General features: G+C 39.8%; 2 protein-coding genes across 2 annotated transcripts in view; one reads left to right on the top strand and one right to left on the bottom strand.

Annotated features, from left to right (window-relative positions):
• Window positions 1-471: 471 nt before the first annotated feature.
• On the bottom strand, window positions 472-5,737 carry LOC134673084 (probable cardiolipin synthase (CMP-forming)). Its single transcript, XM_063531022.1, has 5 exons — window positions 5,159-5,737; window positions 4,726-4,863; window positions 3,965-4,180; window positions 1,693-1,788; window positions 472-683 (listed from the first exon to the last, which is right to left on the bottom strand). Exons 1-5 carry the CDS (start codon window positions 5,570-5,572, stop codon window positions 531-533), a joined length of 1,017 nt encoding a protein of 338 aa, XP_063387092.1. The 5' UTR covers window positions 5,573-5,737; the 3' UTR covers window positions 472-530.
• Window positions 5,738-6,973: 1,236 nt separating this feature from the next.
• Window positions 6,974-27,078, top strand: part of LOC134673092 (zinc finger FYVE domain-containing protein 26 homolog) — a 29,275-nt gene continuing 9,170 nt past the window's right edge. Inside the window, exons 1-15 of the mRNA XM_063531030.1 lie at window positions 6,974-7,145; window positions 7,373-7,537; window positions 8,066-9,722; window positions 10,584-10,702; window positions 14,879-16,582; window positions 16,737-17,645; window positions 18,246-18,520; window positions 19,023-19,157; window positions 19,350-19,480; window positions 19,932-20,186; window positions 21,304-21,461; window positions 23,260-23,428; window positions 23,811-24,109; window positions 25,246-25,465; window positions 26,508-26,805. Coding sequence (XP_063387100.1) covers window positions 7,454-7,537; window positions 8,066-9,722; window positions 10,584-10,702; window positions 14,879-16,582; window positions 16,737-17,645; window positions 18,246-18,520; window positions 19,023-19,157; window positions 19,350-19,480; window positions 19,932-20,186; window positions 21,304-21,461; window positions 23,260-23,428; window positions 23,811-24,109; window positions 25,246-25,465; window positions 26,508-26,805 — 6,413 coding nt within the window. The 5' untranslated portion in view covers window positions 6,974-7,145; window positions 7,373-7,453. The remainder of the gene's footprint in view (window positions 7,146-7,372; window positions 7,538-8,065; window positions 9,723-10,583; window positions 10,703-14,878; window positions 16,583-16,736; window positions 17,646-18,245; window positions 18,521-19,022; window positions 19,158-19,349; window positions 19,481-19,931; window positions 20,187-21,303; window positions 21,462-23,259; window positions 23,429-23,810; window positions 24,110-25,245; window positions 25,466-26,507; window positions 26,806-27,078) is intronic.

Raw genomic sequence — 27,078 nt, forward strand, 5'->3', positions numbered from 1 at the left:
TGTGCGTATGTATATTCGCAATAAACTCAAAAACTACTGCAGTTTTCACATATCAATACAATGATATCGCATATCAATAGAGTGAGGGCCCGATTCGGATTTTGAATAGACGTCTATTAGACATCACCAAGATACGATAACGATATGTTTAAGATCTAACCTGTCAAATTTGACATTTGCGCGATTCTGGAGATACTCTTGAACGATTTCCGCAGGATATGACTTAGAGATCCAGTTCACATCTAATAGATATCTTACTCTATCTAACGTAAAAGTGACATTGGTTGCCCGAATTGCGCTGCAAAAGTGAACTATAACGTAGGTATCTAGAATGGATCTAGTACGTGTCGTCTCTTGTGAATATATTGAAGTTCGAATACCGGCAGTGATTCTTGAGGAAGGTTTAGTTGTATAATTTGTTAACCCGCGCGAAGCCGGGGCGGGTCGCTAGTTGAAATAAAGACACAAAAATAATATGTACATTTTATTACACTTTCCCGTTTCAAACATTGTGGAAGACCGATCAACGTTCACTTGTTTTTCTTCAAGATTTTGTATGTGTCCTTACTGACTAGATAACTGACGGCCGAGACCACGGTGGAGGCGGCCGTGACGCCGCACAGCGCGTGCAGCGCGGGGTGGTCCACGTACCCGAATACGGGGGACGCTAGGGTTGTGCCCACCTGGAATTAACATTATAAACATTAAAACTAATCCATTAATAAAATAGGTTAGGTATTAAGTATTAGCAGTAGTTTATGCATTAATTGGGTTAATAACAACCCTCCTACAGTTGGACAATAACCAATAAAGAGGGTTTTTCTTTGAAATACTTTGAGCAAAGGTTCATTGCACAGTTTAGCAGTGCAAGGCACATGAACACATTTCATTTCAAATTTTACATGCTGTCAAAAAACCAAATTACAGAACATTATTAATGCGGCAGAATGAAATAGATGAAAGAACAATCGTTCTTTCTAAATGCGCGTGCGACAGAGATAGGAAATGACGGGTCAGCGTACGAAATTCAGTGATGCAGCGTGAAGTAATCTAGCCGTGAGCGAAGTCGCATCTACGACTTCTACGAGGCCCTTTTCTTTCACTGTGCCCAAAGGGGCTTCGCGCGAGGGACCCCTAAGGGCGCGAGGCCGTGGGCGACGGCCCACTTCGCCCACGCCTAGCTACGCCACTGACGACATTCTTACCTTACTACATCTATATATGTCGGCGGCCGATCGTAAGATCAGGCATATCGTGACACGTGAAAATCTTTGACTCGTTCCCCGAGTCGACGGAGCCCCGCCTCGCGGGGCTCCTATTTCTGGGCATCTGAAGCAACCTAACGAACCTATCCTACCTATGTTGGTTTAATGTGACTATCGTCACAGAATAAATAATAGTACTAGGTACAGAAGACTCACTCCCTAACAAAACGCGTCTGTTACGATTAGCACAGATATGGCCGCTAGGTGGCGACAGCGCCACGCGCGGTTTGTGGTAAACCCCAAAATTGGGGCCGAACGGGTGTACTTTTAGCTACCTGTAGCAAAGCGACGAAATCGCGGAGTGAGCCACGCCTGCTATCGTCAAAACATTACGATATGCCTAATCTTACGATTGGCCGCCGACATATATATATATATATATACTATAGTTACCTACCTATGTGCTAAATTAGTTATCAATACATACCAATAGTAACTGAATGGCAGTGTTGACTTTGCTGATGAATGTGGGAGCAAGCTGAGCGGTGGGATGTGTCACGTCGAAATACCTGCTCAGTGTTCTCTGTAAAAAATGACAGATTTGAGGATCTTTTGTCATATAAATGTATAAAATGCTATTAATATGTTATGAATTAAACTTATGTGTTTTATAAATCTGATAAGTGATACTGCTGACAAAACTAATTTAGGTGAAGGTTAATTACAACATCATAGTATTTTTATTTAACCTCTAGGCCTATAAAAAGTCTCCCATTCTATTCTAATTTGAATATTTATTTTGACAAATCAAAATTACATTTGCATTAGCAAGGTCTGATGTCTGGGCGGCTAGAGGATAATATCCCACTTCTCCATTTTATTATCTGACTATAATAATATTATGTATTCCAAATATGTATATTATGGAGTTGCAAGTGCCAAGTGTGTTGCCTGCCTTTAAGATGTGAATCCAGTATTTTCTCAAAAGTCCCTGAAATCTGGCTATACCACAAAAAAATACTAATTGTAATTGTATAGTAGAAAACATGAATCATTGTCATTAATATCCTAATAGAACAGATATGCTGCTGCTGGCTTGAGGCCTTTCACAAGAGGGTCTGATCAATAATTTCCATTTTATTTTTATTATTATATACAGTGAACGCATATATTTAGTATGGAAACCGCCTTTAGGAACATTACCGTTCAAATTCTCGGGCCTAATTAGCACACATACAAAATTACGCCTACATTTAAATAAGACGACGCGTTTACAGAGCCTGTAATCAAAGCTGGTAAACAAAATAATAGTCATCTTTATTACACTAATGGTACATAGCTAAGTGTAGATGAAATGCATATAATGTCAATAACTACCAATCAGCGACATTAATCCGCTAATAACCTTCTTGCTGTACGTACTGGCCGCTGAGAGTTCGCGGTTCATATTTGATTAGAATATGACTTGGACAGGGATAGGTTCATGCCAAAGAACCAGTCAAATAATTCACGTATAATAATTTAATGCAGATTAAAAGATAACTAATTAAAATGTTGTTATGAAATGACAGACTAACTCAACATAAGTAAATATATCATTGTTGTATAAATGTATTTCGCTATAATAAGTATTTTGTATATTTTATTATAAATTTGTATGGCAGTGCGAAGTCACGTTCAGGTATAGTCTGTCCGTTTTTCTAAGATCAAGTAGGCCATTGTAAATGTATGGTAAACTTAATCTTAGAATTCGGACTGGCTATACAGCCTGCAAAATTTACATGGGTACACGAATCGGGTCAAAAATCGCTTGAGAGAGAACCGACATATATGTGACGGTAGAGGGTGGATTCAAATGATCAACATTTTCAGATAATGTGTGTATTTGTTAAATTAATTCAGTGGAAGTGTATCTACATATAGGAGACCGGGTATGATTATCTCACGAGTTATATCTCATGAATAGAACATATTCTAGATATCTTTCCAGGCATCCACTTAATTTCATGTCGCTCTAATTGGACAGCTTTTTTCCATAGTTCTCTGCGAATAGCATCTTGTGGGAATCTGAATGGAAAGTAATGTAAAATGATAATATCAAATTTGATTATGAATTTGAAAGAATGAGGTAGTTTTTTTACAGCTCCGTCTCATGAAATAAAAAAGGAAAATACAAATCTGTAAGATAGAATTCATTACCTACTACATTTATAATTATATAGAAAATACCTAAACCAAGCACAAGTTAATAAAATAGTCTACTTCATTTGGCATAACACCGTCCCTATTATCCTCGTAATTTAAAAAGTCGTATGTTGTTATGAAAGTCGTATGCAGTTGTTACGTTTTAGCTTAGCACGGTAGTATTGAAAACAAATCGTCATGTTTATTCCAAATTTTACTGAAGTTATCTGTTTACTACAAGTAAAAAGTGATTCCACTATCCTTGGTATGAACTAAAATAACTTCTGCACCACTTCACGACACATGAAGACATTTTTAATTACAAAAAAACGTTGTTTTTATAAATCAATTTAGCCATCCGTCACTGACTGTCATCTCGGACGAACTGAAGTTGCGAATCGAATAGTTTGTAAGCACCGCCTACAATCGAATAGTTTACGTTGGGTCATAACTGAGCGGACAGAATACTTCCATGTATATCAGTTCGCTGATTATATAATTATAGGCGAGCAGCTATTTACCTGATGAGCCTATGTCACACATTATTATGTTGAGCTAAAAAGAAATAAACTTACTGGGGGTGGCAAGCTGACATATCTGATAACAAATGCGGCTACAACCAACGCCACATCCCGGGCCACGATCAGCACCGTCAGAGACAGCGGGATGAGGTTCTGCCAGGTGAGCGTGACAAACAGTGTCGCCACAAGTATCTTGTCTGCCAGCGGGTCGAGGAAGGAGCCCATGCGGGAGGACTGACTCTCCCATGTCCTGGCGATCCAACCGTCCAGCTGAAATATGGTAATAAAAATATATAGGTTTGAGTTTTTTCGTCGAAATATTTTAACTTATATCTAAAATAACCAGCATTTAAAAATAGGCAAATATTGTTTTTATGTTGAAAATACAAAATTTACAGCTTTTTGACAAAATATTTAGGATAGGGCAAAGGCTCTATGAACTATAGAGTTTTATTTATAATGAATTTTGTATTTATTACTTTACTTATTTATTATATTATATTGTTTAATACACTAGCAGCTGAAAGCTGATGCGTGTATATCACTGCACTTGTTTTTTTTAACGATTAATGTTCATTTTGTTAGTTGTTTTAAGTGTTTGTCAAGTCTGTTTTTAAAATTGTTCACTGAAGGAGCACATATCACTGTTTCTGGTAATTTATTCGCCTCGCGTACGACGCGGTTTGATAGAAAGTGCTTCCTAGGATTGCTTGTACTGGGAACTCGGATAATCTTTAAGCTGTGTGTGTTTATTTAAGTATTTATTATTCATAGAATGGAAATAACATCTTATTGTAATAAAATTGTCTCCTTACCAGGTCTGTAACTCCAGCAAAGGTCAATAAACCAAGAGCCAAGTGATAATCGTCTTGTACAATTACATACCCCAAGTACGGGGATATTGCCATCCTGGTCACACACAGGAAATTGGGTATTGTGAACATTCTATCTTTCTGTAACAGACAATAATAAAAAAAAAAAATATTTTATTGCACAGAAAGAATACAGTGGTAACAACACGAGTTTCTGGTAAGAGTTGTGCATAACTAACTAGACATTCAGAGAATCCAGGAGTCCCCACACTAGGCTAGGCCTGTATCGCGGGAGACCAGATGTACATTGTATGTCAAACAAGTTAATTTAAGAGAAGAATGATAATTTTAATATTAAAATTGTGTATCAATAATATTACAGATCTTTTTGTAAACTAAGATACAGGTAGGTTAAGATTGTAAACTAAGATTTCACCTCAACAGCTTCCTCAAACCTTTCTCTGACTTTGGCTTTTGTTTCAAGAATATCCTTCACTAAATGCTCCCTCTTTTCCCGCAGCTTTTGCCCAGTTAGCTCTTTCTGATGTTTGATATCACGCACCAGCTCTTCCCCCCGCTGTCTTATCCTGTGTTCTGTGTCCTTTAACTGTTCTTTCTTTTGTTCGAACACATCTTTTAGTGCCTCAGCTTTCTTTTCCAACTGAAGCAAGTTTTTCTTTTCGTCCGAGTAATACGCACAACCCAGCGGCAGAAGCTTTAAGGAGCTTCTTCCGAGAATAGGCCTCTGCTCTCTTACAAATACATCGCATTCTCGCCTTCTGTTGCTACTTGTTTTGCAGTACAGAGTTGATATTTGTCTCAAAAAAGTAGATCGCGCTATTAACCGCATTATAAAGGAACGAAACAGAAACTAAAAGAAAGACGTAACAAAGAACGCCCGCTTTGTTTTCAAATAACGTTAGAAAAGATAATTTAGCCAAAGATGAATGTTTTCAATTCATCACATTGTAATTTTTAATTTTCCGACTTTTCGCCAAAAAGGCAGGCGTGAACATTTGACTTCTTGACGTGCCTTTGACAGTTGTCATATCACAGGTAGTTTCAGATATTACTATACGCGTTGATTTCAATTTGATCCCCTGTAGGGCTACCGCCAATACCGAAAAATTACGCCTTCATTGGAGTAAAAGAGAAAGATCCCCGCAATTTGCGAATTTCGGTTTTCGCGGTAGCCGCTCTGATGATCCGCTCAAAGGTTTATTCGAAATTTAGCAATGACTAAGCCCCCATTCACACGACAGCTTTTTCAACGCGCGTTAAAAAAGCGCTTGAATCTGTCCACACTCTAAATTCAACTTAACGACCAAGGCCTAAAGTCGAAAATCCAACAACGCTTGATAAAAAGCGCCACCGCGCGCTGTCGTGTGAATACATACATGGTTATCCATTTGTGTCATTCAAACGCTTTTTTAACGCGCGTTGAAAAAGCTCTCCTGCGAATGGGGGCTTAGGCCAAGCGCGCACCACGACTTTTTGTCGCGCGATAATTTAGTCGCAGAAATGTAACGTATGTGTTTATATGGCAGTGCGCGCATATGCGACAAAAAAATCGCAGCGATTTTAAAATTGTGATTTGTCACATTTTTCCGCGACTGCTCGCGACGCGATTGTCGCAAAGTGAATTGCAGCATACGGAGTTGTATGGCCCCGCGCGCACTGCGATAATAAAATCGCACCCCGGACCTCAGTGGGCATTTCGCTCTCCGAGCGTCAACATAACCTGCTTCTCCAATGGAGTCACAAGATGAGACGCTAGATGTTGACCGTTTAATTATAGAAATAGAAGGAGATCACCTTTGTGGTATAAATACTCAAAGTCATACAGCGATTGCATATTGTTTCACGACAAGCGACTGGTACGAAATCCATGTCGAGAATGAACAAATCGTCGACTTTTGCAGCAGCGCGCGCAGTCAATTTTCTGCGATAAATTACAGCGTGATTCTAAAATCGTGTCGCAAAAATTAAAATTGTGGTGCGCGCTTGGCCTTAAATTTGAATTTCAAGTTATTTCTCACTTACTAATTTATCTTATTTATTTTAGTTGTAGCTTTATGTAGTTTTAATTTTAGTTTATAATTGTTTTTATTTTGTTTATATTACATGTATTTCTTGTTTGAATAAATTAAAGTTGTATTTATCTTATAGGAATAAAACATTTATCAGGAAAGAGCAGATAAAACCATGTCTAGAACATCACCTTTGTGTGTGAAGTGACAGTGACAGGTTTAGATTTACGGTCGAGTTTTGCTGAATAGACAATTTATTAATAAATAAACAGTAAATTTGTGATATTGCACAAGTGCCGACTCATAATCTGTAGAAATAATAATTTTCTGGTTTCTGACAAATTTGCCTTCAAAGCCCGAGTATGCTTCTCGTCCAGTAACAGCATTGTTTTGGTTCGTATATTGTTTTGGGGTTTACGTAGATTTGTTCGATTGTAACATTTATTTCTCTTAGTAGATAGTAGTAGGCTCGTCGACTATTACTATCTACATAGGAACAGTCGATTCCGCCAGTGAATGAATTACTTTTGACCTGTAGGAGGGTGAAATGATAAACAACAAATGACATAATTAATTTATCTGTTTACTGTAAGGCGATACATGTACAATGTTATTTGCAGTATCATAATGAAGGAAACTTCCAGTGGGAAGTAGAAGTTGCATTTTATACTGTTAGAAACAGTTTTAAATGCACTGGTAGAATGGAGGGACCTGAAAAAATGAAGGAGGGGGAACTGAAATATCTGTTACGCCTCCTCGACGACCTGTCGCCCTTGGTCTTTGAGGTGAGTCAAATCATTACAAACTATTATTTGTGTTTTACAACTATAATATTTGTATGTGAAATGGAAACATATATTTTTACAAATTGTTGATTTTTAAATAAGTAGGTCTTCAATTCTTATACAAAATTAAAGCAGTGTCAGTGGGACACAGTATGAGTTTGTTTCATACTTGTATAAAAATATTATGGATCTTAGATTAATCTATTGTGCTACCATAATTTAATATTATTGTACTTCATTGATTTTCTATTAACTGACTGACTGACTTGATGTACTACTAAAATAATTATCTCCTCATGCATCCTTTTCTTGGTTGTTGAATTAGAGACTACATCTCTGTTATATTGTAGTAGCTACCTACTTAAATATGTTAAGATTATTATAATGGTATGTTTACCCAGGCAATGGCTGTTGCATTTTGGGTTATTTTAAAATTGTATATTATTAAATCCAAGATGAGCAAGGGTTTATATTATAATGTCCAATTGTTTTGTATTATAATCACAAATATATTCTTGTGTTCCTCAGGAAATACTACAGTTCTTCTATGACATAGAGGAATCCAAACCATGTAGAGACATATCAAATGAAACCTTAGCATTTTTGAAGCGAAACCTCATCAGCAACCCAGTCACCACCTCCATCATCCTGAGGTACCTGCAGTTCCATCTCAAGCTAAATAACTTGAACACTAACAAGATTCAGACACTATATCTTGAAGTGCTAGTAAACGATCTGTCAACAACAGATAGCATTGATAAAACAATCACACTTATGTCTTTGGTGAAATGGGAAGACCAATTTGTACCCCAATTTACTCAACAAGTCCTCAAACTGGTATCTGATGACACATACAGACAGTATAAGAAACAGATTCTAATTGGGTTAATACCACAAGAAAGACCAGAACTCTTAAAGGTCACTTCTGAGTTTATACAGCAGAATGAGCCGCAGAAGGAATTCAAATTGACTCCAGAGTACATGCTAGAACTCTGTTACCAAGACAAGACACACTGGCTTTTGAAAGCCGCTCAAGTGTACAAGCACCAACTACACGATATGAAGAATGTTACATTCAAAATCAACAACTTTACTAAGCAAATACTCATAATGGTTCTTATAGATTTGACAAACAGCCCAGAAACTTATGACTTACCATCTCTAGTTCACCAATTAACTAATATATTTTCAATCCTGGACACATATTCCACTCCTGATGAACAGCTACAGTTCTACATCACAGAAGTAAAGAGAGAGTTGACTATAATTAAGTTTTGTTTAGAAAACAATTGCAAAATCATGACCACGTCAATATTTAGCCAGGCTCTGACGCAAAGTGCTCTAGCATTAATTTCCCAAGTGTGCAGGCTACCAAAAGTAGACAGATATAAAGTATCAAGACTTTTGAATACAAACAATGATATTATAACGGAATTAATGACATTACAAGGGAGTACCAGGAGACCAAAAGGTGATCAGAATCTAAACTGGGACATAGTGACTTATAACAGCTATTGCGCTATCACCAAAATAATAGATACAATACTAAATGCAGCTGAAAGCTCTGAGGATGCTGTTGAAATCACGACTTCATTAGACGAAGTAAAACGCGTGGTCTTATCCATACAACCCATGCAAGCATGCATCGAAGTTATCGAGAACATTTTCGCATGCCTCTTCCTAAGATACGAGTTCTTTTCTTGCCACGAACATTATCAAGAGTTCCCCTGCGGCACCCATTCAGACTGTTCATACTTTTATTCAAAAAAACAAGTGAAAAATCCGAAAGGGAACAAGACCGCAAGTGCTGGCTTCATGTGCAACGCCATGACGATGCAGATTGTTCTGAATACATTGAAGTTGTGCTTAGAGTCTTTGGAAGACAATGTGAACGCAGAAACCACAGATGGCGTGGTTATGTCGAGGTTGAAACGCCTTGTGAAGGTTGTGAACCACTCTCTTTGGAAGCTGCAGTTAGTGTCCACTCTCCCGCCCGACACGGGTCCCTTGCAACTGAAACTGTGCCTGGATTATGTTGAAGTTGATGACAGCAGTGAGGAGGAGGATCACGAGCTTGACTTGAGGAGCTCTAGGAGAAAGCTGCGGGTGCGGAGACGACACACGAACCCTAAGCCTGATGCTGATCAGGTGATGTTAGCATCAACTATATCAGCTACTGATGATGGTAAGATTTTCTGGAATTCATTTTCATATAGGGTGTTTTACACTGCGCTTTCACCCACTATACTTTGTATCATGGTATAATAATGTACTCCGCCTGGTACTATCTTCCCGTCTTTTCGTGGTCACGTGACTGACACAAGCCTAAGTCATCATGCGACAGCGCTATATGATAATATGCGATAGCGCTATATATAGCGGCCATGTTATTGTGACGTAGGCTTGTGTCACTCTGGAAAGAGAAGACCATGTTTTATTAGACTGCTCTGTATCTTAGGTATTTAAATAAAAACAAACAAATAAATTGTACATTTTCGGGTAGTTATAACATTTATTGGTTGGTATAAAACCGGCTGGATCAGTCACTGAACAACCTGACTTTAACCTACATTATTTGATCGTGTAATGTTTTCATCTACCTTCAACTGGCTTAAAGAGCCAATTGAGGGTAGATTTTGTTGGCTTTTATTTAATACCTAAAGATACAGACTATAGGCAGTGCTAATGTATGGTCGCGCTAAACTTGACGTAACACTTATCGCGCAGAGCCACAGAATAAATAATAGTACTAGGTACAGAAGACTCACTCTCTAACAAAACGCGTCTGTCACGATCAGCACAGATGTGGCCGCTAGGTGGCGACAACGCCACGCGCGGCTTATGGCAAACCCCAAAATTGGGGTCGAACGGATGTACTTTTAGCTACCTGTAGCAAAGCGACGAAATCGCGGAGTGAGCCACGCCTGGCAGAGCGTAAACCCTGCAGACGGACTATCAAAATTATTGCATGGGTTACATGGTTACCTGATTACTTGTCTATCTAAATTATGTCTACATGGTGTAATAATAAAATTACGTATTACAGTTACCAGTTCCACAAAAGGAAACATCGACTTCATCTCGGTAATGTTGGCGAAACCGAACAGCTTGGTGGCATTGGCACTCTACCACAATGATTTCTCTAAAGCCAATCAAATCATAGAGGTATGTAAAAACTTTTTATTGAACAAAAATCTCCTTATTATTGATAAAGCGTAATAAAATAGGTACTATGATCATTATTGTGTTATTAACTTTTACATTAAACAAAACTATCAAAATGAATAGTTCCTTCCTTACTCAGAAATATAGTTCATGTGGGTCAATACAAACTTCGATGTAAACATCAACATCATACCATCCCATCACCTACTACCCTAGACAAATACCGCCCTTATTCATAAACGTTTACTAAAGTTGACAAGCCGATAATAATCGTTTGTCCCCATCCGACGTATTGGTATGATGGAAAGGGACAAACGATTATTATCGGCTTGTTAACTTTAGTAAACGTTCATGAATAAGGGGGTAAGACGCGTAAAGTAGGCCAATATATTGTAAAACACGCCAATTTGCCCCTTGACTAGATGGCGCTGTACGGCCCTGCACATGTTACGGTATCTTAATTGCGTCCTCAATGTTCTTCTGCCCTTCTTTCCGTGTCTCTTTTCCTTTGTGGGTTTCCGTCTTAAAAAAAACCAGCCAAGTGCCTATCGGACTGGCGCACGTTCCGTACCATTACTTTATTTTTTACGCAAAAAACGGCGAAAAAAAATCACGTTTGTTGTATAGGAGCCTCACTTAAATATTTTATTTTATTCTGTTTATAGTATTTGTTGTTATAGCGGCAACAGAAATACATCATCTGTGAAAATTTGAACTGTCTAGCTATCACGGTTCGTGAGACGTCTGTCTGTCTGCAGGCAGGTCTTATCCCCGTCCGGCCGACCGTCTGGTCAGAGGAGACTTAGTAATAGGGTCCCGTTTTTACCCTTCGGGTACGGAACCTTAAAATTGATGTTTTTGTTTACCAACGCGTCGAGAAATCAGTAACAGCACTGTCGTTTTATAATCCTTCTCTCACAAAGTCCTTATTAAATGCTCGAGTTCCTCATAAGCCTCCTTCTCTTTCTCCGAAGGAGTGTATATGACGTCACCTGTACTTTTCCTGAGCATTCCGGGAGGGTTCCACATTGCGTATAATTTTGCTTCCCTTATTGTTTCTTGGGCCTTGAAGCACTTGCACACGAGACAGCAGCAACAACGACCTGAATTAGAGAGTACAGTCACAGAATAAATAATAGTACTAGGCACAGAAGACTTACTCTCTAACAAAACGTATGTTACGGCCGGGATAGATTTGGCCGCTAGGTGGCGACAGCGTTACGCACGGCTTATTAGCGGCGGACGTACTTTAAGCTACCTGTAGCAAAGCGATGAAATCACGGAGCGAGCCACGCGTGGTACAGTCGAAAGTTTTAATTTATGACCCATTTTGTACCTTGTCACAGTGACAATAGAGTTCTCTAGCGACTTTCATCGCATGGCGGGAAACAGAACCCTATGGAGGTACCTGGTCTTCAACAGAAGGATATGATGTCACGATCCTCAGTATTGAGGGACCGACTGAAGAAGAAGCGACTTTCATATTGATTGTCACTATGACCAGGTACGAAATGGGTCATAAATTAATACTTTCGACCTACATAGTTTGACATAAAATTCGGCAGAGGATTCATTCTAACACTCAGGAGTCTAATTGGCTAATAAACGCACTGAGTTTCAAAGCACGGCGAAGTATAGAAGTTTTAAGAGACTAAAGTATAGGGCTCTTCAATAAAGAAGCAACTGGTTATTAAGTCGAATTTATCAGATAATTACACTATTCGACTCAGATATATAGCCCAATGAAAATAATACAACATTTATAGGTACAAATTTGCCAGTAAATTTCGGCGCAAATTTAGAAAATTAGGTTTTTCTACCTGGAAGATTAATTTTGAACAAGCAATATTTTTAACGGTCACAAGCCAGCATACAAATAATAAATTATCTTACCTATAGTACACCATAGAGGGATGGCTAGAATAATGTAGATTATCAGCCATATTTGCACTATACTCCACACCCGGTTTGCCGAGATACCACGTGCTGTCCGAGTTAGATTTGTTCGATCTTCTGATTCCGTTTTGTTGGCATCTATCACATAAAATAGGTCAAATATATTATCTCTCAGCAAATTTATGAAACTGTCTGGCCGGTGGCGAAAAAGCGACCAGTTTACTTGTAGATGTAACAATTGCCTGCAGAGAAAAACGCTTTTTGCTCACGGTCGCCGGTGGAACAGCTGCCGTACCCCTTACTTTAATCGACTTTTAAATACTATAATTTTCAGTATAATTCACCTATTTTAACGATGTGATGTGTTTTCGATTTCTCTTCACTATTTGCATAATTGCTGCTTATTGAAGAATTATTTTGATACATTTTCGTGCTTACAATATCATGATTATGGTCTTGTGTCAGTTTAATTAGCTGAAAAACAGGTATTTTGGTCATTCATAAATCATATACACGGTGTAACATGAGGAAACCGAATAATTTTAACCACGCATTTCTGAGGTTAAAAGAAGTAAAAATGTAATATGAGTTCAATTCAATTTCGCCAAAAAAAAATTTTTTTTGTTTTGGTTTTTAATATTTTTTGAATGTATTTGTACATAAAAAATAAATGTTATTGGTAAATTTGTCACTTAAAATTGATTTTTACATTTTTTTTTCGTAGAACCTACTTTTTGCTAAGCGTTACTTGTCACTTTTTGACATCTATCAATAAGGATATTTAGATTACGTCCCATAGCAGCAACATCACCATCAAAAAGGCCTTTTACACTATGTAACAATAAAAACTTGTTTTTTTTTAATTAATAATATCTCTGAAACTAGGCGAATTTCAAAAAAGTTTATAGGACATTTTTGTCTCTAAATATGATCAGGAATACGCTGTTAAAATTATTCGGTTTGCTCATGTTACACCGTGTATATGTATATGTTATAAATCAGCCGTATGATATGATACAAAGTACACAAAGCTATTTATATAGACACAGTATTTCTGATTACCTTAGGATTCAATACTGTATTATATTTGCCATCAACGCGTGTGTTCCGAAATGTTTTATGAGAATTTTTCTTATAATATCTGCAAATAACGAAAAATAAATTTAAGATACCAGTTAACATCTACTGTGGCCCCAGCAACGATTGAAACTATTGCCCTAAATTTTATTGTTTAATTATCCAAGGGGGTATCTACACCTACACCATCTACGCAAGATTAGTGAACTACGCCAAGTGGAAGGAAACAGAGGGGCTACCGCGAAAGCTGATATTCGCAAATTGCGGGGATTTTTCTCTTTCACTCCAATGAAGGCGTAATAAGAGTGACAAAGAGAAATGCCAGAAATTTGTGAACTTCGATTTTCGCGGTTATAGCCCAGGCACTGGACGGTGAACATACGTAATGACCCTATCTTTCAATTTCGGGCTCAACATTCAATGCTAAAGTAATTCACGGGGGCGTAACAAACAATTATTGCATTCCATTGTCATTAGGCCCTTGACCATAAATCCCACAATTTGTATTGTTCCTTAGTCCCATCTTGAACTAAAATTCATTGACCCCAAAGTGACCTATGAAGACCAATTATTATAGGTACTATAACCACATTTACCTACTTGCTTAATTTGCTGGCTCTATTGCTTAAATGAATGTCCATTTCGATATCATCGTCTACCATTGAAATATTTACTTTATAGTCCGCCTTGCGCCTAACGATCTTATTATGACTGTGGTATGTACTCAAACTGTATGTTTGCGTTATCACTGTAATTATTAGTATGTAAATTAGCATTTAGTAACAAGATATCAATGTTTATTTTGATCATTTTTGCCACTATCATATCAATAACATTAACATGACAGATATGTCAATAAAGTCAAATGATTTTTTAATTGTGGTTGAAACTTTTTGAATCAGTCGTAAAAGATTTTTGATCACGCTTATTCGTTCGCTTTTTTAATGAAAAATTGAATTTCAAGAGAAATTAAAAAATATTAACCCCTTAAAAATTAGATAAGGCCTTTAAACCTTAAAATATAAAACTTATCTTTAGATAATAGATATAAATAATAAAATGACCCACTTGAATATGTGAACGATCGCCAATTCTCTTTGGACTTCGTTTTAACAATTCAATAAAAAATGTAGCATTACCAGATGCCCACTATCCCCGCAAAGACAGCAAGCTGTTTATTAAAAAGTTTAATTTTATTTTCAGATGTTCGATCTAGCCGATGCCGAGATCGCAACAGAGGTCTCGTTCACCGAGCAGCTGCGCCACCTGGTAGCGAAGATCAAAAACATTATTTACTACAAAGGCGACACTCCGTACGCTACCAAAGAACTTTCCGCCCTTTCTGTTGTATCCACAGAAGTTATGGGCTTGGTTGAAGGGTTTTTGGCTTCCAACAGGCCTCCTAACTTTTCTTTTGATGTGATTCAACTAGCCGCCTGCCATCCTCACCTACAGCTGTATAGCCATCAGAACGCCTCTTTTATCAATGCTGTAGACATTCTGTTAAGCAGCGGTCTTAATAGAGAAATAACGTATGGATTAATCAATGTTGTCGAACGGAAACTGGCCGAAGTACGCTCGTCCACGGACGTGGCTGCCGTTAAAAAAATCAACTACATCAGATTCATCGAAGATATAGCCAGCGTTACCTTCGAGATCTTTGGCAATACGGAAAAGTCCTTCGATTTCATTGACAACGTGTGCGGCCTCATCGCCGACTGCCGAATACCGATCAAACATAAAGAGTTCTGCAAAATGAACCAGCTGTCCAAAGAACTGCGTCAATGCTGCGAGGATTTAGCAGACATCGTCAAACCTCACAAGGCTAATATCGATCCGAATCTGCTGCAGAAATACCATCAGATTTACATGAACATCGTAGCCGCGTCTGACAAAGACCTGTGTAATATTGGAGAAGTATCTCGACACGGAAATAAGAAGACGAGGACGCACTACCTAAGGATGTGCTACATGTATTGCAAAACAGTATCTCAGCTGGAACTGGAAGAGAACGCAACAACCGCCACAGAATCCTCCTACTTCACAGTATTAGATAAACAACTGCACGACATATTTGGCAGCATGATCAATACCAAAGAAATTCCAGTGACGTACTTGGAGCCTATTTGCAAGAAGCTAAACGTGAATCTGATACCAAAATTGATACTGAATTTTTGCCCGTCGATTATACTTGCACCCCACATGGAAGCTAGCGAGATGAACTTTAATAATCTGCTTCAAGCTGTATATGAGTTTAAAAATACGGAGGAAAATTTGTTTTTGGAGCCTGATACGAACATGGCACCTCTACCGCGCGCGCCGACGCCTCAATGTCTCACATACATCGTCTTACACAATTGGGTGTTAGCGCATTTGATCAAAAAGATCCACACATCGCCGAACGACAACAGCTTTCAGCAGAGCATGGACGCGCGAACGAGATACCTTAACAACTATATGGACTTGGAAAGATTTAACTACACCAAGGTCCTCTTTGGAGGTAACAAGTATTTAGCGTCTCTCCACACCACTATTGATCTCGACAAGTTGTTCCTGTTTTTGCCTCAGCTGATCGAAGCTGGGAAGTTACTCAAATGCCTGAATATAATTGACGCACTCTCTGAAAGACAAGTACTGTGCAGTGCTAACCTGATGAATCTGAGAGATTTAATACTGTTCAAACTGGCAATTCACCCGAAGATAGAAAACAATTGGAAATACTGCCAGTACCTGAAGTGCTCCGAGTTGAAAGTGAATCTCATTCTAAACAATCTGAACAGTTGGCCCGCTGAAGGGGCTCTGGAGGTGCTCGATTATTTGAGGTTCCTACTCGATCGGGAGGTATTAGACGAAGATTTACATGAGAAATGCTCTAATTGGATGGTTAAAATACCATTGTATAATCAGGTAAACATTATCTCGAATTTTTCGGCTTTTAATAACAAAGGTATATGAATGTTCAAGGCAAAGTTAGAAGGCATTCTTTTACATTAGATATACCTTTGAATGCGAACCTTGAAAGATAGGTTTTTGGTTTGTGACGTTAATCTTTTGGTTTCAGATCGCATCAATAATGGGCTCCAGCCATTGGTACGACGTTTACGAGCATTCGATGAACAACCCCGAGAATGTTATCGAAGTCCTAATGGACAGTCAGCAGTTCCAACTTTGCCTGGACTGGGCTGAGGCCCACGAGGTCTCGGAGCACATGAAACACTTGATCACTATGAATCTCTTACGACAACTGTTTGAATACACGAACCAAGCCACTCCTTCTTTAGTTGGTGAACTTTTGTCAAGCTTGCCAACTAGTCAGGCGATGGATCTCATTCAAGAGGAAATGTCCAAAGTCAGAAACGTCGAAATACTCCAAGTTTGTGTAGACTTTGTCTCTGAGAATTCTTCTGATTGGAAGTCATTTGAAAACATCAAGATCGGGTTGCAGATCATGCTGGAAATAGATGTGAATTTACGTCAAATGTTCTGGGAGTTGATTGAGAAACCTCTGTTGATGCTTGAGCAATTTCTCATGAATGCCAAACTGGATGTACTTTCAGTAATTATTAACAAGATCTCAAGCAATTTAAAGAAAGACCCCAGCGGAGACAACTTATATTATAATATTAAATTGATAGATAGCATAGTAATTTCAAGGAACTCTGTGGACGCGTTGCTCCGTTTCTACGCCGAGAAGGCTTTAGACATGAACCCTAAGAACACTTGTGTTGCTCCGCCAAAACCTTCGGAAGATTCCCTCATGCAGTCTATAGATTCTATCAACATTGAAGCGGCGTCGAGGCCATTTGTGATGCCTGAGCAGGTGCCCTCGAAAGAGCAATGGGCGGAGGACTATTCGACGGATCGGTGTATGGTTTGCCAGACGTCTATATTCTCTATGATTATTCGGAGGCATCATTGTAGAAGATGTGGCAGGCTTGTGTGCCATGTTTGCTCAAGGAATAGAATGCAGGTTAGTGGCTTTACAACTTATATTTTACTACGTTCAGTTTGTTAATAAATTGTTTTTTATCTGGAAATATATCTCCAAATTTAATTAAAACTATATTCAAAATGTAACAAAGGACCCTGTAATATATAATTTATACATTTTATAAGACGGAAAGCAAAATACACCGAACTTACGAAGCCTCAAAAAGCGTGATAGAATTTATAAGGTTTTATTGTAACAATGTTATCCAATATGTAAATTATGTACCTGCCTAAATGTATGACGTGTAGCATTGTATATGTTATACCAATAAATAATCTGAATTGCCAGAAATCATCATCATCATCATCATCTCAGCCATAAGACGTCCACTGCTGAACATGGGCCTCTCCCTTATGGGGGGTGAATTCCATAATCGCCACGCTTGGCAGGCGGGTTGGCGATCGCAGTCGAGTACACCGAATTTGAGGGACGCTGCTGCCCGTCCACCGGTGGTCTTGGACGTAGTTTAAGGACATACCCGGGTCCATTGCCAGAAATGTAATCCTTGAATTCATCCAACCAAGGATAGAACGTTAAGCGGCAACTACAAATACTTACATTATTACTTTTCCATTCTAGGTGCCAACATATCCAAGCAGCGTAAAATTCCGCGTATGCAACGATTGCTACACTCAAACGACCAACAAGAAGCACTCCTCGGACCAAGACAACATGATGCTGAGCAGTAACTCTGACTCTGCCGGCAGCGGCGTCACTTGTATGGACTGGTGTCTCTCGAACAATTCTGGGAGAAACGAGGCTGTTCGGGCAGAGTTTGGGTTCGAGTTTACGCCGAATGTTACTCTGTGTTTGAGTATTATGAAGATGCACTCCATCAGCTTGGAATATCCGAAGTAAGTACATACATGTATAAAATCCAATTTAGGGAAGGACTAGCACACTGTTGACACACTGACACTGTTGTCTTCTGTCTAATAACTGTAGAAGACGTTACATAGTGTACTTGTAGGTATGTAGTGGCGGCGCGTCCATAAAAGCCGATTCCCACCGGCTTGCCTGTTGGACGTTTGAGCAGAGTTGTAAAGGAAATATGTAAGCCATATTAGCCCCGGCTTGCCTATGGATATGTTTGACGCGCCGCCACTGATGTAGTGTATGTACATATTTCATTGTAGCCCTGGTTTATGCTCATGGAAAAGTTTATTTTTATACTTTATGAAAATACAATCGAAAATGTTCAGGTATATATATCTAAGGGGTATCCAAATTTTACTCAGAGAAATGTTCGGGTTCAATGATCAGCAAATTGTACACTGCGTTTTGCGGGTTCCAGTACCCACACTGAACCATATTTAAGGTATTTGGTTATTATGGTGATCATTTTTTTCTCCGCAGGTTTCTCCTAGACAGAAGCGATGAAATCGCTCGCGCCCTCTCAGGCGGCGGCGACGCGCGGCTGCTGGTGCGCGCGCGGCGCTCGCTCCTGCTCGCCGCCGCCGAGCTCTACTCCAGGGCGCCACACGAGATCGCGTCAGTACATATATCATTTTACTGTTGACACATTCAGTGCCAGCGCTTGTTGCTTAGGGTGGTACCACCTGTTCGATTTCTTTGTCCAATGTCAGTGCGTCTCATTCTCTCAATAAGGCAAAATGTGAGACGAGCCACAATGACAACAATATCGCGTAAAATGGCGAAGATAACACTGACCAATTTTGACAGCGGGAGCGGACGCGGACGCATAGCGGAGACGGGAGCGGCGCACGCGGCGCGCTGCCTCGCACACGCCGACGCCATGGCCACGCTCGTGCAGCAGCAGGCGCACCACCTCGTGCCGCGCCTACAACACCCTAGTAAGTGTGCCTCAATGGCGACCAGCGGAGTAAATGCAGCGGAGTAAATGCAAATGGAGTAACTACAACACCCTAGTAAATGTCTGTGCGGCCTCAATGACAATGTCAATGGCTAGTTACACCATATGTGCAACCATAGGGAATGACTCTCGGGTTAAAAGTAAAGTAATACTTTTAAATTTTAAACCCGGTTATTAACTATCTATTAGGTATCAATTGTTTAGTTAATATCTTTGCCCAAATATCCATAAATATCAAATGGAAGCGCTTATAGCAAAATATCAAATGAAATTTTGTGCATAAGTTTCTAAAAACTCCTTGCTCAAATATCCAAATACAAACTTTTACAGTTACAATATTGGTAGGATTTTATTTTATCATATTCAGGTTAAAACCAACTAAATAAAACTTCATATTTATTCAAGAAACTAACAGTAGTATTGTTTTTCAGGTCAAATCGTCCGTTCCCTACTAGAAGCCGAGAAATGGGAGCTGGCTCTAGAAATAGCCACAAAATCCGGGATCCCGCGCAACAGCGTGTTGGCCGCTTGGGGCAAGGCGTGTCTCAAGGCGGGGTGCTTCAAGCAGGCGCGGGAGAAGTTCGCGCACTGCTTCAAGAATACTGTGAACGTGTGTATGGAGGTGGCCGAGGACTGCGAATACGGGAGGGAGGCTTCGGAGCAGTTCTTGAATAGGAGGTTGCAAGGTAAATGAAGTTTGTCGTCCGTTCCCTACTAGAAGCCGAGAAATGGGAGTTGGCTCTAGACATAGCCACAAAATCCGGGATCCCCCGCAACAGCGTTGTTGGCATATGGGCGTAGGTCGGAGGATCTTGAGGGAGTTGGAGACAAAACAGCGTGTGCTTCTTTCGGTGTATGTTGGAAAAGTGTCATGAGTACATTACAATTCACTAGCCTAATATAATTAAACGAATTACAGCCTCACCTATGCACTGTATAGGGAACTAAGTAGGTACCTTTATGTACATCATTAAGCCATCTAGGGATTCTAGGCTCGATAAAGTACGTAAGAGGTGAAATAGATGGCGCTGTTAACTACGCAAGTTAACAAGCGTGTTAGCCGCTTGGGGCAAGGCGTGCCTCAAGGCGGGGTGCTTCAAGTAGGCGCGGGAGAAGTTCGCGCACTGCTTCAAGAATACTGTGAACGTGTGTATGGAGGTGGCCGAGGACTGCGAATACGGGACGGAGGCTTCGGAGCAGTTTTTGAATAGGAGGTTACAAGGTAACGGATGTTTAGAAACAAGCGCTCTGTTTAGAAACATAAGGTTACTTTTTCCTTAGCTAGAGCAAACTTGGGGTTATAAATATTCAAGCGCGTGTCACTAGGTATTTTACATCGTACCGTTGCAAGTACAGTAAGCTGCAGTGAAAACTAACCCCCACTGCTGCTGGAAATTTGTTTGTATGGGGGTCAGTTATCTTTGCAGCTAAAAGCGCCACCTAACTAGTTAGGTCCTTGTCAGGACTGGCACACCGCGCGTCTTCCGATCGGTGTATAAAAACCAGCGTTTTAGCAAGGCGTGTCTTAAGGTACCTACACTGTGTATGCTTTAATTTTTTGCCCTAGCGTTAAAACTGCGTCCTCAAAATTTAGGCGGCCGGGGCACGTCTCCACCGACCGAGCTGCTTCGCGCGACAATTTCCTCGCGAAGCGGTTAGTTCTGTGTGGACCCGCTGATTTTGATGAATTTGATGTTTATTTGAAATTGATATATAGAGACACATGCTACATTTTTAACCAATACCCAAAAAGAGGAAGTATTTTCAAACGTTTTAAGTAAATACTTACTTGTTTCTGTCCAGGTTTAAGACAGTCGGAACGTACCAGCTCAGTATCAAGCACCCAGTCGGAAGGCCGGCCTCGAGCCAACCCACCCCTCCTCAACGAGATCATCAGCATGCTTGAGGACATGAACTACCCCGTCAACCAGCACATCCTGAACAAGGCGGAGACTATGAAGGTACGGAGAAACAGTTTGTGGCTTTATACTCTGTATCTTTAGATAGCAGTGGCGGCGCGTCCATTTAAGCCGTTTCCTACCGACTTGCCTGTTTTTGGACGTTTGAGCAGAGTTGTAAAGGAAATATGTAAGTCAAATTAGTCCCGGCTTGCCTAATGATATGTTTGACGCGTCGCCACTGTTAGATAGTTAAATAAACCCCTCCTCAACGAGATCATCAGCATGCTCGAGGACATGAACTACCCCGTCAATCAGCACATCCTGAACAAGGCGAAGACTATGAAGGTATGGAGAAACAGTTTGTGGCTTTATACTCTGTATCAGGCACTGGTCCCACCGCGAGCTAGTAAGCTATGAGCTATCGCTATCGGCTATAAACACGAACAAAAGATAAGCACTCCCGTGTAAATAAAAGAGACACGGCGATATTTATAGTTACTCGCCCAGCGGTGAGCTCTTGTTTATAGCGTGTTTATAGCCGATAGCTCATAGCTTACTAGCTCGCGGTGGGACCAGTGCCTCATGGTATAATAATATAGTCCGCCTGGTACTCTCTTCCCGTCTTTTCGTGGTCACGTGACTGACACAAGCCTACGTCATCATGCGACAGCGCTATATGATAATATGCGATAGCGCTATATATAGCGGCCATGTTATTGTGACGTAGGCTTGTCTCACTCTGGGAAGAGAAGACCATGTTTTATTAGACTATGCTCTGTATCTTTAGATAGTTAAATAAAAAAAAGTAAACTAAATCTACCATCAAATGTCTCCTTAAGCCAGTTGAGGGTAGATGAAATCAATGTAGTAACCTCTTCATAATACTAAAAATAATGTAAGTTAAAGCACAGAATAATTAATAGTACTACCGTACAGAAAGGAAACTTCCTACAAAAACGAGGTTTGACATCATGCTGTACCTTTCTAATATATGGTACTATCCCTTTCGGCTATTTAGGGTTGTCAAATATCAAGTGATTATCTTACCTGTGGTCGTGCACGCAAAAGGAAGTCAAGTGGTGCCAACCCTAATAATTGCTCGGAGCAATGCTGAGCCGAGCGGAGCCGAGTTTGACCGAAGTCAGGAGTTTCGCACCCCTGGTTAAAGTCAGGTCGTGCAGTGACTGATCCAGGCGGTTATGTATTTGGTCGGTTAGCCAATAAATGTTATAACTACCCGAAAATTTATAAATTGTTTGTTTACTTTTATTTAACCCTTTGAACGTTAAACGGCCATCTGCCGTGCCACTGACGCCGCGGGGGTAAAATTTAGTTTTGTGAATAAATAATGCCAACCTAAATGTGGGGTGTTTTTCAGTAGATTTTCATCAAAAAACGATCGACGTCAAATGCCGTCTTTGGCGTCGTGGTCACGATTTTGCGTTGACGTCAATTGCCGTCTGTGGCGTTCAAAAGGTTAAATACTAAATATACAGGGTGTTTGGTACATCTTTTGCCAAATTAAAACGGCAGATAGGTTGAGTCATATTTTGCTTTCTTCTCATGCCTAGAAAAACAAAATTGGCCATGGTTTTTTTTTTACTACTATTCAAGTAAAATTTTGGAATTAATAAAAAACTGGCATAGAAGTGAAATTATTTTTTGCGTCAAATAAAAAATTTCTAGGCCTGAGAAGATAGCAAATGACTCAACCTATCTGCCATTTTAATTTGGCGAACGATGTACCAAACACCCTGTATAAATAGTTCCGAAAAACTCATCCGGATTGATAGTCGCACGCTCGTACCGCCACCAGCGCGCTCTATGTTTATTAATGATGTTTCATTTTCTCTTTCAGTCTACAAACGAAAAACTAACATCGCATAACGCAAGCAAAAAGCGTATCCAAGTCACCGAGCCAGCCCTCAACATAATGCACACACTAGCAAGCGTGAAGAAAATCAAACAGGGCGACTATAGCGACTTCCAAACTGCCACCGTCCAGCCTAAGAAAAGTCTCGCTCAAGGTACAAGCTTTCAAATTCAATTCTTTTCAAATTCAAAATATACTTTATTCATGTAGGCCTAGAAACAAGCTCTTATGAATCGTAATTAATCTTAATCTAATTATCAGAGCAATTTATTGATGTTAATATTATTCCATAATAACATTGGCTTATTATACAGATCAAATTTAACACTAAGATTTGCTTTGCTTAGTTTTCGGCTAGGTTGATCTGTATAGACTGTGTAAGATGTCCCCTAATATCAAGCAGATCTTGTCAGTAGAAAAAGGCGGCAAATTTGAAAAATAAAGCGCGAAGGGATATCGTCTCATAGAAAATTAGAATTTCTCGCCTTTTTCTACTGACAAGATTTGCTTGACCATCTATATTTATTTTATTTTAGGTTTACTTAGAAGAAACAACAATCACGAGCCTAAAGTAGACCATCTAGTCAAAAAACTAGACCCGTTCTTTTACAAAGAATGTGTCTACTACTTAACCAACTACGGATCCCACGTAGCCAACATAGCGTTCTATATGAAGTATAAGAATATGGCGGAGGTACTGACGTATTGCTATGATAACTTGGTGGATAAGGAGACGTTTACGGAGGCGGTGTATATGGAGTGTTTGAAGAAGGATAAGGTCAATGACCTGCTGAAAGCTATGAGCGATGTTGATAGCACGCTGGATTTGTGGTCGGTGAGTTTAATTTTTATTTTAATCTCCAGAGACCAAGAAGCAATTGTTTTGTTTTTGAAATTGGAACCCTTACACATGGTATAATAATATACTCCGCCTGGTACTCTCTTCCCGTCTTTTCTAGGTCACCTGACTGACACAAGCCTACGTCATCATGCGACAGCGCTATATGATTATATGCGATAGCGCTATATATAGCGGCCATGTTATTGTGACGTAGGCTTGTGTCACTCTGGGAAGAGAAGACCATGTTTTATTAGACTATGGTTACACAATAAAATGTCAAAATAGATTTTGGAATATGTATAAAAAATTGTACGCAGGGACTTAGGAGGCTATGAAGTCTTACACCCAAAGGGTAAAATCGGGACCTTATTACTAAGACGCCACTGTCCGTCTGACTGTCACCAGGTTGTATCTCATGAACCGTGATAGCTGCTTGCTGCCGCTATAACAACAAATACTAAAAACAGAATAGAATAAATATTTAAGTGGGGCTCCCATACATCAAACGTGTTTTTTTTTTCGTTTTTACCGTAATGGTACGGAACCCTTCGTGCGCGAGTCCGACTCGTACCTACTTAGCTGATTTTTTAATTTATCGATCCTCTAGAGGTATTTTCAATTTTGAGTCTGCGTTGATCTGTCAAGTCAATAGCCTAGATTTATTACTTAATTTGATCGGCTTTAAAGAATGAGGAGAAGTTACGTTTATACATATAGGTTTAGGTCAGTGGTTTCTAACCTGGGGGTAATTACCCCCGTGGGGGTAAAACTGGTATTTTACTGGGGTAATAAGTTGACCTAATATAACAATACAACAAACGTACACGTTTTATGTTTTATTACCATTGGGAGGAGGGGTAAAATCAGGTGCCCTAGTTAGTCATAGTCATAGGGGTGACCGGACTGAAAAGGTTAAGAACCACTGGTATTAGGTACCTAAATCGGTATAGCGAAATCGAGAATAAAATGGGGAAATTTCTCCATAAGTACAACTCTTTAAAAAAAACTGTTTTTTTTTTACTTGACGCGCTTCATGACAATGTCTTAAATACCTACGTGTTAATATTTTTCTATATCATCAAATTAACTAGCGGCTATCCAAATAATAACATTTCAACACATATTCCTAGGAATACATAATGCACATCTGCCGCACCCTGGAAGCCACGAAGCGCCTAGAAGCGCTCTACGCGCTTCAGTGCGGGTCCGGCCAGCACGCGCGCGCCTCCGCCACCTGCGCGTTGCTGTACGCGCGCCCTGTACGCAGCACGCCTTTCACGACATTACACAGCCGGAGTGGGACCTTAGCGGCCGCGCACCACCATCTCTCGCAATGCGTGCCCGCTACCAGTAAGTATAACATGGTATAATAATATACTCCGCCTGGTACTCTTTCTCTTCCCGTCTTTTCGTGGTCACGAGACTGACACAAGCCTACGTCATCATGCGACAGCGCTATATGATAATATGCGATAGCGCTATATAAAGTGGCAATGTTATTATGACGTAGGCTTGTGTCACTCTGGGAAGAGAAAACCACACTGAGAGAAAAATCATCACCAGGAATTAAAAAACAGTTCTGTACTGGGGGAAAAAACGAAGTTTTAGTAATAATTATGGACGTTTCACTATTTCTGTAAAGTTTATTTATTTCTACAAACAGCTCAGTAATCCCAAATATAATTTCAACAAACAGATAATAGAAATTGCAAGAACTAATAGAAATTGCAAAAGTCAATTTGTTCCTATTAGTTAACTCTCCTTGTCCCCGGATTAAGTTTATTTTTGTAATTCTAAGTGTGTTTTTGTTGTACTTTTCTCTCAGTGCATGTTTTATTAGACTGTGTAAGTATAATGATGATGATGATGGTAGTGGCCGCAAGATGGAACGTATATTGTATTTTGTGGGCCTTTACGAGTGCCACGTTGACCAAGCAGTGATCTATTGTGGCGGCTCTTAAAAGTTCATTACTAATGCCCGTTGAATCTAGGAAGTTCCATATTCTTTGGGCCTTAAAGGTCCCAGGTCTAATTGAAGTCGTACGCTGCTTTCTATAGAACTTGAAACGGAGACCCAGGCTTAATTAACCCTTCGTATATCTAAGCAGTGATCAGTCCGAATGAATTTAAACCTATTGTATAAAACAATGGATTCAAAATTCATATATTCTAACCAATAAGGTACCAAAAGCCTAAGTTCACCTACCTTGCTTCCAACCTCTTTCAGCGATATCCACAATATTTACCATTTCTCGTGAAATATTCCATTTACCTCCCGTTTCATGAGCAATGTGCTGGTTAATGCACATTGCTTGTATTATAATTCGTCTCCATGTTAATAAAGACTAAAGACAGATGTACTAAAATTTCATGTGCAAATTCTCTTTTCCAGGAACCAACGACCCAAAATCCATCCACTTCCACCTAGACAAAGTGACGATAGACAACCTCATGACCACAATATCTCGGCAAATGGAGGTCGCCAAATACTTAGCGGCGAACGAAGCGGCCGGGCGACTACCTTTAAACGTCATAGATGAGGTTATACCAGTGCAGAGTCGGAGGGACCCGGATGCTAAGGAGTTTAGACCACTTACGTTGTTCGGATCGAATACGGATAAGATACGGATAGTGGCTCTAATATTAGCTACGGGGCAATCTGTGAAGGATGGATTCGACTTAGCTTTCAAGTAAGTTTAAAATTAAATGGTTATACCAGGGGTACGAAACTCCTGACTCCGGCCAAACTCGGCTCCGCTCGGCTCAGCATTGCTCCGAGCAATTATTAGGGTTGACACAACTTGACGTCCCTTTGCGTGCACGACCACAGATAATGATAATGTCTTTAATTTGGCAACCCTAAATAGCCAAAAGGGATAGTGCCATGTATTAGAAAGGGACAGCATGATTCGATCCTGAACCGCTGTCAAACTTCGATTTTGTAGGAAGTTACTTACTTCGCT

The sequence above is a fragment of the Cydia fagiglandana genome, chromosome 18 (assembly GCF_963556715.1).
Source record: "Cydia fagiglandana chromosome 18, ilCydFagi1.1, whole genome shotgun sequence".
NCBI lineage: Eukaryota > Metazoa > Arthropoda > Insecta > Lepidoptera > Tortricidae > Cydia > Cydia fagiglandana.